General features: G+C 45.9%; 1 protein-coding gene across 2 annotated transcripts in view; it reads right to left on the bottom strand.

The window, feature by feature from the left end:
- The window catches only part of LOC142889848 (sterile alpha motif domain-containing protein 10-like), a 42,605-nt gene extending 36,158 nt beyond the window's left edge, over positions 1-6,447 (bottom strand). For both annotated transcript variants that reach the window (XR_012927009.1, XM_076028524.1), the window contains exon 1: positions 6,050-6,447. Coding sequence is in view for 1 of the 2 variants with exons in the window: in XM_076028524.1 (XP_075884639.1) it covers positions 6,050-6,062 (13 nt within the window). In the remaining variant the exon portion in view is untranslated. The remainder of the gene's footprint in view (positions 1-6,049) is intronic.
- Between the last annotated feature and the right edge of the window lie 7,828 nt (positions 6,448-14,275).

Below are 14,275 nucleotides of genomic sequence, written 5' to 3' on the forward strand. Positions count from 1 at the left end.
GCATTAGAAAGAAAATAGAGCATAGGAGAATAGACGCCGAAACGATCGCTGTGCGGCGCGAGCCGGCCGCGGAGGTGCACCCCGCTTCAAGTCTGGCGTGAACGTCACCATCGTTCCGCAGCTACTCGCAGAACCATTCTACAGCCAAAAGGGCCCAACAACAAAGAACACTGGCCACCGCTGGACTCCTGAATTCTTCTTTTCATCCCTGTCAAATATTTGTCCATCCTGTGTCCCTGAGCAGTGTTTTTCTTAGCTACAAACTACTGAACACTTTTTGTTAATTGTTCCGCCGTGGAAAAGGTTCCGACGTGAAAACATTACATTACATTAAACATTAGTTCCCCCGGGCGCCCCATGTCCCTCCCGCCCGGTGTTTTGCGCCCCCTCCAGACGTGACTCTGCGCCACCCCACTTTGAGAAACCCTGCTCTCAGGCCACTAGCATGACAAACAGAATAACCTGAGTCACCAAAGCCTCCAGGTAAACTGCCTGTTACACGGTAACTGCCAAGAGAGCCTGTTAAAGTAACTAAAGATGTGGTCCACAGGTGATGTCAAACTATTACATTTCTAAGTTTTACCCCCACCAATCCCATGTGTATGTTGACAACATTGTACTCTACTGTTTTAATGAACCTCCCCAAATGAAGCCCTTTTCCAGTTGTTAGAGATTCAAAACTTTCTTAAAAGCATGAACGAAAAAGAGTCATGACAGAATGCCATCAAATCAAATCCAAAATGAAAACCACAAAGCCAGCCCTCCAATTTCCTCTCCCCAAGGATGAGTGTTTTTCCAACTGCACACATTTTGATATCTTCACTGGTGAATCTCCCTCTTTTATAACTCATATTCAGCAGCTGGTGATAAGATTAAAACTGAGACTAGGATTCATTTCAGAATCAAACCGTACCTTCCTTCAGAATCTGAAAAGAGGCTGGTTGCTGCTACCCTCTGTGTTGATGCTGGACTTTAGCCATGTTTTATACATGGGGCGTGCTTCCACCCAGAAGAGTTTGCTTGCACTGGAGCTTGTTTTTCAAAGACCTTGAAGGGTTTTTCCTCATTTGACAGCTCTCACACATTGATGTCTGAAAGTGTCTTCAAACGAGACTTCGAAATTGACTTAAAGACAAGTTGATCCTAATTTCTGAGGCTATTTTTTAAGGTCTGCTTTCATTTTGCTTCCTTACCAAATCAAAAAGAAGAGTAGAGCACTTAAAAAATATCTTGTGGTGACAGGATTGTTTTTTTTTGTTTTTTCAGACTGTCCCAAAAGTCAAAAGTAAACTGAGGATAAAAAACATTTTAATTAGCTGCTCCCTTGACGAGGACTGAGATTCAATCATTACCAGTATTATTTTTAGTCAAAATTTAGTCAACAACTCAAACCCTGATTTTAAAGTATTATGAACATTTAACAGAATGATTTTGCATGGTTGGCTTATCATAAAAAACAACAACATGAAACTAAGGTACTGGAACTTAATAACAGCTTGTATTTAATGCAAGTCTTTGACAAACAAGGTCAAAATCCGCCATTGACTTTCGAGGTGAATTTCCAGCTAACTTGTAAGGACGTTTATTATTTAAACTTGTGTCTGCAGGGACAATAAAACTGGCTGTGGCACAGATTGGCTTCCCAGTGCGGAACGGGGAGGCAAGTGTGGGCCATAGTGGAAGGTTACAGGCTACAATAACTATGAGGTACGATAAAGCCTGTGGCTTCATTAGCATGTCGATAATGTTTGTGTAATTACTCGCCACATCCAAAGCAGGGGAACCAAAGTTCTGTCACTGCAGAGTTCTAAAGTCTTCTTTTGAAGTTGTTAGACAAATCAAAAAAAAAGTCTCCACTTAACTGGAGAAAGGTTTTACACACAAGTGCACATACTCTCACACACACACCGGTCATGGTGTTCATGACAAAGAGCTCCAGAGAAGTTTCCACAATCACTTCTATCGCGTTTCCTCTTTGGTTCTGTCCATTTTCCGCTCCGTGCAGGTCCGACAACCACAGGGCTCAGACCAGGTGCGGCTGCAGGGACACGGTTGGATCAGAGAGCCGATGATGGATAACAGTAGGAGGTGTGTGTGTGTGTGTGTGTGTGTGTGTGTGTCAGTGTGTGTGCATGTTCAAGAGGCTTCGTCATGCGTTGCAGTGACACGAGGCAAGAGATCATGATGGGAAAGGAAAGGAGGTAAACAGCTTGCAAGCTCTGCCACACACACACACACACACACACACACACACACACACACACACACAGCAGGATAATATGATCTAATGTACCACGGTAACCGCAGTCTATTCACACACGCGCACACACACACACACACACACACACACACACACACACACACAATTTCCATATTACTTAACTCCAGGGGCCAGAAACACATTTGGCTCTGACACCAAAGTGCACCAAATGGATGACGTCTCCAGCAGGGCGACGTAATCCGTGCCAAGAAAAACGACAAAGGGTGTATTTGTGTCCTCGGCCCCACCCCCACCCCCACCTCCCTAGTCCCACCCAGCGCGGCACTGGCTCCCCTCCCTCGTCATTTGCATGTTCACGCGCACGCACACACACACACACACATACACACATAAACAACCAGCGACTTTTGGGCGAAACATGCACACAACATGTCTAGATTGAAATCCTGTGGCAGGAGCCGCCAGAGAGGGCCGGCTATTTCACAGCTGACTGAGCTCATGGCAGTGGGGCCTGATGGGGGGGTAAAGGGCTCCATGGGAGCATGTGCGTTCGGCGTGCTGTGGGGTTTACGATAAAAGGGACGGCGGAGGTTGGATGGCTTCTTGGCTCAAGCCAGCAAATGGAAAACATCTGCCTCATTTCCACACCAATGTGGAGGTGAATGTTTCAAAAGTTCGCAATTAAAAGACAAAAAGTGCTTCAAGTGGGCAAACTGGGGATAACATGGTTGGGAGACTTTACATTTTTACCAATGCTCTTTATGCTCCTTGTGTGTGTGTGCCTTTCAGCCGGGAGCCTCTGCAAAATGTTGTCATATTCACATAATGACAATAATGACGTTGATTCTTAAGAAGGCGGTACTGGCAATGTATGATTACTCTTATGATAAAATGTATGTAAGTATGCATAAGGAAGTAAGTAAGTATACTTGTGGAAGTACAGAATCCAAACATGAGGTTGTGAAGAAGGAGGAAAGTCCAGTCGGACAAGTCGTAATAGCCCCTTGCCGATCAGCTTGTATTTGCTGTGATTAATACAAAGCATGACGACGATTTGCAAGCAGCGCCCTCAGCAGAATTCAGCGCTTGCTGCGTCGTCGCAACTGCAAAATGTGTTGTGCCAATTTGCGCATCGAGTCCCCTCCCCCCCCGCCCCTAGCCCCCCAAAAAAGTGGGCACAGGAACCGCTTTGCAAATTAAATAATTACATTTCCAGATTTTGCCATTTCAGTCACCCTTTTCAGGAATGTGCATAAAAACATGCCAGGGGGAAGAGAGAGGAAAACCACCGGTTGTTGATGCGAAGCAACTTTTCCCGAGACGAGGAGAGACGAGGGGGAAAGAACAACGTTGTTCTCTAATGAGATTCTCCCACTTGTTTTGTGTTACTGTCGTTGACGAGACAAAAGTCTGATCTCCGACTGAAATCTGTCCCATGCTGCTCCTTCCATCATGCAGGCCAGGAACAAAAGCAACCCGTCGCCGTCCGGTAAAACACTGAGATAAACAACCAGCCGCACGCTCACGTGGAACACAGTTGGGATTTCTTTTTTCTTATAAAAAATAAAAAAAAAAGGAAAAGCTTTGTTTTTCGAAAGGTTTGTTTGCGATCTGGCTTTGTTCCTCTCTCCCTGTGGGCCTGTCAGGCTGATGGTGAACGTGTCGGTCTGGCAGCTAGACGGAGGCCACCCTGGAATTCCCTGCTTCGAGGATCGAAATGCTGGACGGACTCAGCCTGACCTACCACACACACACACACACACACACACACACACACACACAGGGTCGCTCTCATGGCCATTCTTGACGAGAATGGAGGACAGACCGTTCTGCTCACTCGCTCCTCCTCTTCTGCGGGGAAACGATCCTCCTGGACGCTGCACGCCGGACAATGGAGCGGGCCCAGCAGCATCGTTTTGTATGGCTGCTTATCTCACACATTGACAATACAGCCAGATGTCCTGGCCTGATTTTGAGCGAGCGTCCGACGCATTTCATCCAACTACTGAATAGCCAAACGCGGACGGAGCGTAATTGCAGGACGTGGCTCGCCGTGCTGCAGGCGGCGTGAAGGAAAATGTAATTTCCTCACCAATTTACATGAAGATGCCCCCCCCCCCAAAAAAAAAATGTCTATAACGCCATTTAGAATGCAGGGGGAAAAAAGACTTGTAATTGATAGTGTAGAGTGTCTGTAGCTGGCAGCCCACCTAATGAGAAAACCGCAACCCCCTGGCAAACACAAGTCGGAGCCAGCACAACTAATTAACAGGGATTGAAAAGTAAAAATTTGGAGTCGTTTTATTTTGCCACGTTTTCTCCACTTTCAGAGAGATAATTTGTGTTTTTTGGACTTTTGTAATTGTAGCATAGCAGTCGCATGTGCTGGGAAAAAATACTTGACAGTTCGAAAATGTCAAATGAAACGTTTTAAAATTGAAATCAATTCCATTTCACAGTCCGAAATAACGCTTCTGGTCCGGCATTATGTTTTTCGGACCAAGACTCTTGAAAGTTTCCGTGGCACGGCACACTCGCAATCTGGCATCAACACCAAAGGCACTGAGTAAATTAATAATGCCCAAGTAAACTTCGATTAATTATACATTGCCCAATGTGTCGCTGGGCACATACTGAATGAGTGTCGGACCATGTGTGCTACCTGAAGCGCAGTAGGCAGAAGAGAGTAGAAAAACGCTCTTGGTGCTAAAATAATGCAACAGCTCTGATAAGGTTTCATCTGCGTTGGTTAGCTGAAGTTAAAAAAAAAAAAAATACTACAAAAAAAGAGGGAAGACAGGGGTAACAACAACACACAACAGCAGTGGTCCTATACAAACCTGATAAAAACAGCCACTTTGCACCTCTAATTCCTAAATCACTGCCCAGATTTGCTGTGACTCTGCTTTCAGACTGGGTAACATTTGTCAGACTTTTATTTTGCTGAATAAGATTGAACAAGTTAATCATGTCAGTAATGTAATATGATGCGCAAGGCTCCATGTCAAGGATTCCTGTTGGATATTTTTGGGGCTTTGGACAGCAAAATTTTATAGCCGTGACCTTTACTTTGACGGGTGTTGTTCAATGTGTTATGACATTTAGTTGACTGATCGGAATTCAGTTGCAGTCAGGGTCTGAAACTGTGGTCTCTGCAGGCAGAGGGACGTCTGCCGTGTGTTTAAATTGCACACTTGAGACAGTTCACGCACATTACCCTTAGGAAAGCATCCCTTGAATATGCATTGCTTTGGGGATGGATTTTTTTTTTTTTTTTTTTTTTTTTAATGTGTCGGCTGACAGTGTTTTTTCCCCCCCCCTCCATAATTAGCAATCCAAACAGTGAAAGAACAAAGAGTGCCGCTTCACTGTTGTGCTCCTGGGCTGTAATTGATCCAGGTGAGGCAGTAGCTGCTGCTGGCCCATTACTGTAGACTTGCGAGTGCATACACAGAGAAATGAGCACAGACCTCTTGTCAGTTCTCTTTCTGGGTTAAATAACTGCAGTCAATGTTGAAATATTTAAAACACTGCTGTGGCAAAAAAGAGAGAGGGAGGGAGAGAGAAATACCCAGAGGATTCAGGGACAACTATTTTTCAGTTTCAAATGCAGCATCTTGACATTCCCCCCCCCCCAAAAAAAATGTAAAGAGCAGCGGCAGGATTAGTCTGTCACACTAAGGCTGTGCAAAGTGTTTAGGGCTGCTGCAGCCTTGAGCCCCATTGTGCACGCTGCAATGTGAAAGTAGTGTAAAGTGCATGCGAAGTGCCCGCCGCCTCCAGAAGTCCCCCCCTGCACTGATGCTGAGGGGCTGGAAGCGCTCTTACCGTCCACAGCCATGCTCGGTCTCAGCGGGTATCTCTCCGTGGTGTCAGCGGGGCGCTGCCATCACCTCAGCCGGGACGGACGAATGCGATGAAGAAGCGCTCCTCTCCTCTCCTCTCCTCTCCTCTCCTCTCCGCGGCCACTTCACGTGAGCATGGAGGCGACGGCCACGGCAGCGGACGGGATGGAAGGAGGAAGGAAGGATGGAAGGAAGGAAGGAAGGACGGCTGGATCACACTCTCCCTCTTTGTCGCCTCACAGCCATTTGTTGTCTGGGACGCCGGGACGAGCGGCGGTGATGTGGAGCGGCTCCTCCCGAGTCTCCGCCCCCCCGCTGCTCCGCTACCTGACCGCCGGGAGACAAAAGGTCAGAACGCCCCGACAGCTGCTGGAGACGCACGCCGTAGCGCTCTCTCTCTCTCTCTCTCTCTCTCTCTCTCTCTCTCTCTCTCTCTCCCTCTCTCTCTCTGGCTGTCTCCCCCTCTCTGTCGCACACACACACGTACACGTACGGGGATTTAGACACACAGACACGCCCCTTTTCATCGTGTTCCCTGAAAATTCCTCACGAAATTTATCAGTCAAAAGTCAATTTATTATTATTATTATTAGTAGTAGTAGTAGTAGTAGTAGTAGTAGTAGTTATTATGGTAGTAATGTACGTAGTAAGAATAATTATTTATGCAATCACATATTAAATGCATCCATTTATATATTAGAAACATGTCAGAACAGAACACATTATGATTCTGACACTACCCTGTCAATAATGCTGTAGTGAAGTGATTGTCTGAAACAACTGGTCACAAATAATGAAGGCCAGAACAAGAAATGCACGCACATCAAATGACTCTGCACAGTTTGTCAAGAACATCCAAAGTCCCTGAGAGCCAAGAGGCACGCAACTGATTTTTAAAAAAAATATATGTATATATAGGTCTGAGACAAGATCGTTGCCCTTGCAGGGTATCTGATTCAGGTGAGTATATGGAAAACATAGGTCAATGTGGTCAGTCGTAACAAGAGAAGCTTGCTGGCGAAAATAATGCACTACAAGTGGATGTCACACTTTTTTTTTGTTTTGTATGAGCATTTAAAAAAACAACAACATAATAATAATATGTATATATATACATTCCAGGAAATAGTAATTTGTAACTGCAAAGCCAGAATTTGTTGTTAATCCAGTTCATTCAGTTGTTTGTTTTTAAGATTACATCCTCTTGAAAGTTCACTTTTAAACGCAGTGTAAAACAAAACATGTTTACTGCCTGTCAACCTAGACTAGTCTTAATCTTCCTTTCACCTGCAGAAATCTCACTTTAATCTTGTTTGTTTTTTAATAACATCAGGAAACACAGCAGGCAGAGTTGGAAGTGCAAGCCTCTGTGTTTCACCACATCCCAAAGTTAATGGAAATCTTTGCTTTTGCTGAGAGACAGAAAATGCGCCACCTAAATTCCCCCTGGGTCCCAGCAGCAACAATTATGTCTGCACACTGTGTGCGCTTCTGTTTGTTTGTTCGTGGGTTTTTTTTGTATTGTTTTGTTTTTTCCAAGCTGAAAGTTTGCAGACAGGTACCATTATCTTGCCTCCACTGGCTCTACTCTATGCAAACAAGCTAAATCAAAAGTAAGCCTCTGTCTCTGATTAACATATACAAGCCACACGCGCCTCAGCACTACGCCAGTCCCAAAATATGGATCTGCTGTGCTTCAGAATTTGGTTTAGTTAAACAGGGAAATAAATGTTGTGCTGGGACTGATTGTACCTGATGGAGAAATGCTGGTATGGCAGAAAGAAGCACCTGCTCTCAGTATAATGTAAACGGTAATATAACTTTTTACTTTGAGCTTAGATGCACAGTACCGCAACATGCATGCATAAGCAAAATGTGTATTATCAAAATTATGGCTCCTAAAACCTGAGAAAATCACTATTGTTATTATGTCTTGTGTTTGAGTGAGGTTCCTCCCACTGCAAGGAGCCAGTGAAGAAAAAAACACAGCGCTGATGTCAGCAAAGACAAACAGCAATGATCCTCTTCAGGGTAACTGTTTAAAATACAGCAATAAACTAAGAATGACACATGACAGGCCCCCTACATCTGTTGGATCTCACGTGTCCATCTGTTAAAGAGCCCTTAAAGAGTCTTTGTAACGACGAATCCACCAGATTTGTTGCTGCTGTCTAACTCCGTGTACTCACAGCTCAAGGTTTCCTATTGGCTCCTATTATTGGCCTCACGGTATCTAGCTCTTTATTGAAATGACTCCTAAAACACTGAAGAAATGAATGAAATATAGCTATTTTATGACTTACTGAGTATTAATATAATTTCTTTAAGTATCGGCGGGCCTGATTAAAAAGTTTAAAGGGGTTAAACAGTCGGTGAAGTCGGTCAGGAGTCTGCTGAGGCCGTTTTTGTTGTTTTCTGTGTGCAAATGCCGCACAGGAGTGATAAAAACCGACGCTACTGCATCATCCACACGAATCCCAGCTCGGCTTGCGGTTGCTTCATTAAGACTTCTTCTTCATCGTCCTCTCCTGATTTTCAACGGCATCTTGCAGCGGTTTAAAACTGAGGGGAAGCTGATTGTCAAGCAAACCCAGAGGCTGCTTGAAAATGCTTTCTCGTAAGGGGTTTGTGAAAAAAGAAAAGGATGAAGCAAGGTTTCGACATGAAAATCTCAGCAATCCCTCTTTCATGCAAGATGAGGTGACATTTATATCAAAAGAAGAGCAGACATTTCTGCTCTCAGCCCTGTGTGAAACCTCGTCCGACCCTGAAGTTCACCCTTTCGGCTGGAATTCCACATGACACCACAGTTATTTTGATGGTCCGGTGAGAAGGTTGGATAACCTGACCATCAGTAGAATTAGAATTTAAAAGGGCTCAGTCCTGTGAAGGGTTATTTGAAAAAAAAAAAAAAAAAAAAAAAAAAGGTAGTTCAAAACAGCCCACGATGAAAAGAAAAAAAACCCGATGATGCAATCAAGGTTATCTGAGTTTTGACTTTACAGACCTAATACCTCCAGAATTCCTCGCAGAAGACTTTGAAGCGCTGTTACATATTTATGTACTCTGCCAAGATGAACAAACCGAGACGCTGCTTGAGAACCGGAGTCGGGAACATGTGTGGGCTCCGAGCCACGCACACACGTGGAATCACACCGACCAAGAGGCAGCATCAGGAAGGAGAAAGTGAGAGAGAGAGAGAGAGAGAGAGCGAGAGAGAGAGCCAGCAGAGCCTAAAAACAACTTCCCGCCACCCACGTCCGTCACTATTTGCCCGTCGAACAGCCGAGTTCCACTTCAAAGCCTTGAGGGGTTTTTTTTTTTGGTGGGGATGGGGGTTGCTGAGCGGCGAGCACGTCTCTGTTAATGAAATTTTCACATCCAACCGGCTAATTGATTCCACCGGCGATCAGATTACTCTTTTTTTTGTTTTCTCTAGACGCGACAGTCTGTCAGTCTGAAAAACACGAGGGCGCTGGATCGTCAAAGGGAGGCGCAAAAGAGAGAAGAAGAGAACAAAAATGTTTTGCACTCACGCAGCAGATTTGTGCCTGATGTTTATGTGGCCCAGAGTCGCACCACCAGTGACATTTTTTTTTACATGCAGGCACAAATTCTGCTGGGCTTATGTCCAATGTGTGCACAACTGACTCACTGTCTGCCGGTGAGGACTTTTTTTTTTTCTTTTTTTTTTTAACCTGTAAAAATTGAGCTGACGACGCTTGTATCTTTCATGGCCCTGAATAATGAATGGGCCTGGGCCTGCAGAGATCAAGGGGCAAGACTCGCTGGGTATTGCCCCTCCGGGGTTTCAGCCGGCGGAGATCCCGGCAGCTGAAACAACTGGGTGAAGGGCGGAGCCGCACACACGAGAGAAGGCGGGAGCTTCAAGGGATTGAAACGTGTTTTTTTTATTTATTTCATCCACTCGGTTGAGATTAATTTTTTAAGTTGTTTTTTTTGTCACTCCGCACTTCCGCTGAGAGTGCGCTTCTTGCATCTTGCCGATAAGCAGCTGTGTGCGTACGTCGGAGATGCGTGTGTGTTTGTGTGTGTTCCGCGCGGGCCTATACGTTACATCCTGCAGCTAACAGATGACGCCATTAAACTTTCATTGTCAGCGTCGTGCCGTCACGTACGACCTGCAGTGCCCCCCCCGAGACGTCTGCTGCCCTGTTGCACCTTTTCCAAAACGTTGAACGCTGTTTTTTCCCACTTATTCAAAATTCGGGAAAACAGCTATAAATATGCAACAACAAAAAAAGAAGGTATGTTTGCACCACAAACAGCCAGATTGGAAAGCTGCTGTGAGAACCGGGGCCCTTCTCTCTCCCGCTCCTCGGCCCTCACAGGAGAGACAGCGACGCCATTGATATGTAAGTGTGGCATCAGCACAGCCAAAAGCTGGTGTCACGGTGAATGGCTGTCCCCGGTTTGGAGGGTTTAGCTCTAATGGTGCCAAATGGGACGGAGAGACGGAGGGCAATGGAGGAGAGACCCGACCGGACTTGGGTGCATCGGAATTCTTGGAGGCGCGCGGGAACAATGAGATTGAAAGGAGGGCTGTGCGGAACGCACAGCGTTGTCTCCCGCTTGTTCCTAATCGGATGTGAAAGGGACCTCTCTTTTAAGGTGGAAGCGAAACGCAATCTAATGAATTCCCACAGGAAGCGGCTAGCTCCGCTGTGATGAGCGCCGCTGATAAAGAGGGATCCACTTTATAGTGTTAAGTTGCGGCCCTGAGCTGTTTCCATAATCAGGCGACCGGGGGGAGTTTTGCTGTGATTCTGTGTGCAAACTTGAAAAAGCTGTGTCTCCTCTGGGGTGTGTGTGTGTGTGTGTCTGTGTGTGTGTGTGTGTGTATGTGTGTTGTTTGGGGATTGGGGGTGGGCGGGTTACTCGGGATGTGGTGAAAATGATGACAGAATCTATTTGAGAGAAATATTCCCGCTGCCAGTCCCTGATCGTCACCTTTCGTCTCCAGCTCTGAACTGCTCGTTTGTGTGTGTGTGTGTGTGTGTGTGTGTGTGTGTGTGTGTGTGTGTGTGTGTGTGTGTGTGTGTGTCTGTGTGTGTGTCTGTGTGTGTCTGTAAGAGAGAGAGAGAGAGAGAGAGTGCGAGGGAGCGTGTGCGCGCGCACATATGTGCTGGGACGGCAATGTGATTCTCATTCCACTCACTCGCTCGTGGTGACCTCTCCGCTATGCAAATGGCCAGTGTAACAGACGGCGTCTGAAGCTGAGCTGTGGTGCGAAAGCAAAGAACGCTTCTTTTTTTTTTCTCCCCCTCTCTCGCGCTCGCCGCCTTGCAGCCTCCCTCACGCGTGCCCCGTCGCACACACTGCGCCGGCGTGTCTTTCCATCAAATTTCCCTGCCCGTCGCCTCTTCTCTCGGAACCGGAGGCCTGACAATGGAATGTGAATGTTTGAATGCCACTGAGTGCCTCTATTGTGTGGTGAGACTCTCTACAGGCGCTCTGTAAGGCGCACACTGCTTGCACAGGGTACCTAATGATGTAGCCAGTCAGTGCATATATATATATATGTGCACGGCTTCAAGGTTGCAGGTGTTGTGAGTTCTGAGGTTTTGTTCTTGAATGCTCGGTGGCAGCTGGTGAGCCAGTCCTGCTGTTCTCTGTGGTCTGCAGCCGCTCAGGCCATTGTGACCTCTGACCACTGAAACCAACAAGTCATTTCCTTCCACACAACTGCAGCTCGCTGATTGTTTCCTCTTTCTGGGACCATTTTCTGTAAGCCCAAGAGATGGTTGTGAAAGTGAAAATTGAAGTGGATCAATCAAATCTTTTGATAAATACTCCAACCAAGTTCTGAACTATAAGCTGGAGCCTGACCATTTAAAGCTTTGAGAACAAGCAGTAAGATCTTGAAATCTGTTCTAAAACTCACAGGTAGCCAGTGAAGGGGCTGCAAGGACCGGTGTGATGTGCTCATATCTTCAGAGCCTGTTGAAAGCCTGGCAGCAGCATTTTGAATCAATTGGAGCCTCTGTACATTACGCTTGCTGATGCCAGAATATAATCCAGCCTTGAGGAAATGAAAGCGGGGATGATTTCCTCTGGATCAATGGGGGGAAAGAAAGGATTGAATCCTGGACAGCTGTCTCAGTTGTGCTAAGCATGGCTGGATCACTTTGGCAACCTGAGATTCAAAAGACAGTTTGGAATGCAAAGGAGGAGCGTCTTTTACATGTTGCTTGTCCCCACAGTTAAAATGTCACTTGAAATGATCACAAATCCCTTCCTGATCCATTACATTAAGAAATACATTAGTGTGGATATTGGACATTTCTTTCGTTGCGGCGAAAGGTCATTGGCTGACTGGTAATGAATTCACCGATGAGAAAAAAAAATGATTTGAATTGCAAGAATGTCAATAAAAATTTTCGTTTGTGTTTTCGACCATCGCTCCCCATTAAAACACAAAACGAAGCGCTTTCTATTCTTGTTTCTTTAACTGACGCTATTAGTTATTTCAACCCGGCTTTTCCAATGAAAGTTTTTGCAATAACTTCCATCTGATGACTTGGCCGAGACACGATCACGGTTGCGCATTGATTTGAATCATGATCGCCATCTTCCGTACTTGCTCATTGCCTGCTCCGCGCAAACACCGGCCCAAACTTGAATTAAGGAACTGCCGTTTGCCCACGGCTCATAAAAAATGCAAAACCTGCACAGTGAAAGGAAACGAGAGGCAAGATTTGCAACATCGATCATCATCCACTCTCATCTCAATCTCGCTCACTGGTCCTTCTCTGGGGATGAGTGATTTATGTTTGGTTTTTTTTTCCCCTCCCCGGTCCCTTCCCCCACCACCCCTTAACTTAAAGTCTCTCTGAATGGCTCTCTGAGCACACATTCACAATTCAACGCAGTTATTTCAAGTGTTGTTATATTTCGGTTTTAATAAATAAAAACCTAATAAGAGCATGAGAATGCAGAGGAAAAGTACATGAACATTGCAGAGCCACCAGTGATCGCTAATCCCAGTACAGCAGGTACAGTCTGTTCTTTCATTTCTCGTTAGCTCTGGGTTGGTTTTTTTCTCGCAATTCCCTGAATGCTGAGCACTAAGGATGCGTGCACAAGCGCGCGCGCGCGTACACGCACGCACAAAATACTCAGTTCACCTTGGCAGAACTAAGAAAGCACAACAACAGCTTTTTCTGGCAGACAAGAGGAGATTCACGCCGTGCTTGTCTCTCTCTGAAAAGTCTTCTCTGCATCGGGTCTCCTGGGAGGCATCTGATGGGAGAGAATCCAGGTTCGTTCAGGCTTCATACCTCTGCGGACGGCGATATGCTCTCATTCTCTTCCCCTTCTGTCTCCTGCCTCCCTCCCTGCCTCTTTCTAATCTCTCCATCTTGTGCATCTGTGTTTTGGCTCCTGCGCCGCTGTTTATTCCTCTGGGTGCTGCGTCTCGCTCCCGCTGGCCCGCGTTTGTCGCAGGTATGTGGCCACGGAGACTATTGAACACTTCACTGAGCGAGAGACCGCACTCGGATACTTTTGTTCGGATAGCTGGAGGATGTGGAACAGGCTGTATGGCGGTAATTAAAGCGCAAGGGTGGTAATAGAGGGGCAGAGGGATGACGTGCCAGGGCACCATATTGTCCTCCTGCCACGCTTTCCACTGAAAAAGAAAAAAAAAAAAAAGAAGCAGTGCATTATAGTCTGATCTACTAACCCAAATAAGTGCCAGTCTCACTCTCAATAACAAACCGCAGCGAGAGCGGTCCGGAATCAATTCCACGCTCAGCCAGCAGGAAAACAAAATGCCTCTTCGGTGCGAGGCACCTGTCAGACTTTTTTAATGTGAAACATATGAAAAACCTTTTGATAAGTCATTCAGTTTCTCATTAGTTTCTTTGCTCCAAACGAAAAGCTTGGAATGATGTATTTGGCAGGGCAGCAGGTGTGCGCCGTAACATCAGGTGAAAAATGAGTATGCGCAACAGATCTTCAGTGATTCTTCTTCGATGGCATAGCCGAGCGGCAGGCGTGTGATCAAATTTTGAAGTAGCTCGACTCGGTCTCAGGACGATAACTGCTTCTATTGGATTTGATTTTGTTGCTTGCACCGCACGCAGCGGAACAGAGTTAAAAAATTAAAGTAGCCATATTATCTCTGAGTCCCAACACTAATTTGTCTCTCTTGTCTGTCAGCGCACAACAATAAAAAATAAATTAA

This window comes from Nelusetta ayraudi, unplaced genomic scaffold, assembly GCF_046127955.1.
Source record: "Nelusetta ayraudi isolate G7.1 ecotype Tasmania unplaced genomic scaffold, CSIRO-AGI_Nayr_v1 ptg000024l, whole genome shotgun sequence".
Classification (NCBI taxonomy): domain Eukaryota; kingdom Metazoa; phylum Chordata; class Actinopteri; order Tetraodontiformes; family Monacanthidae; genus Nelusetta; species Nelusetta ayraudi.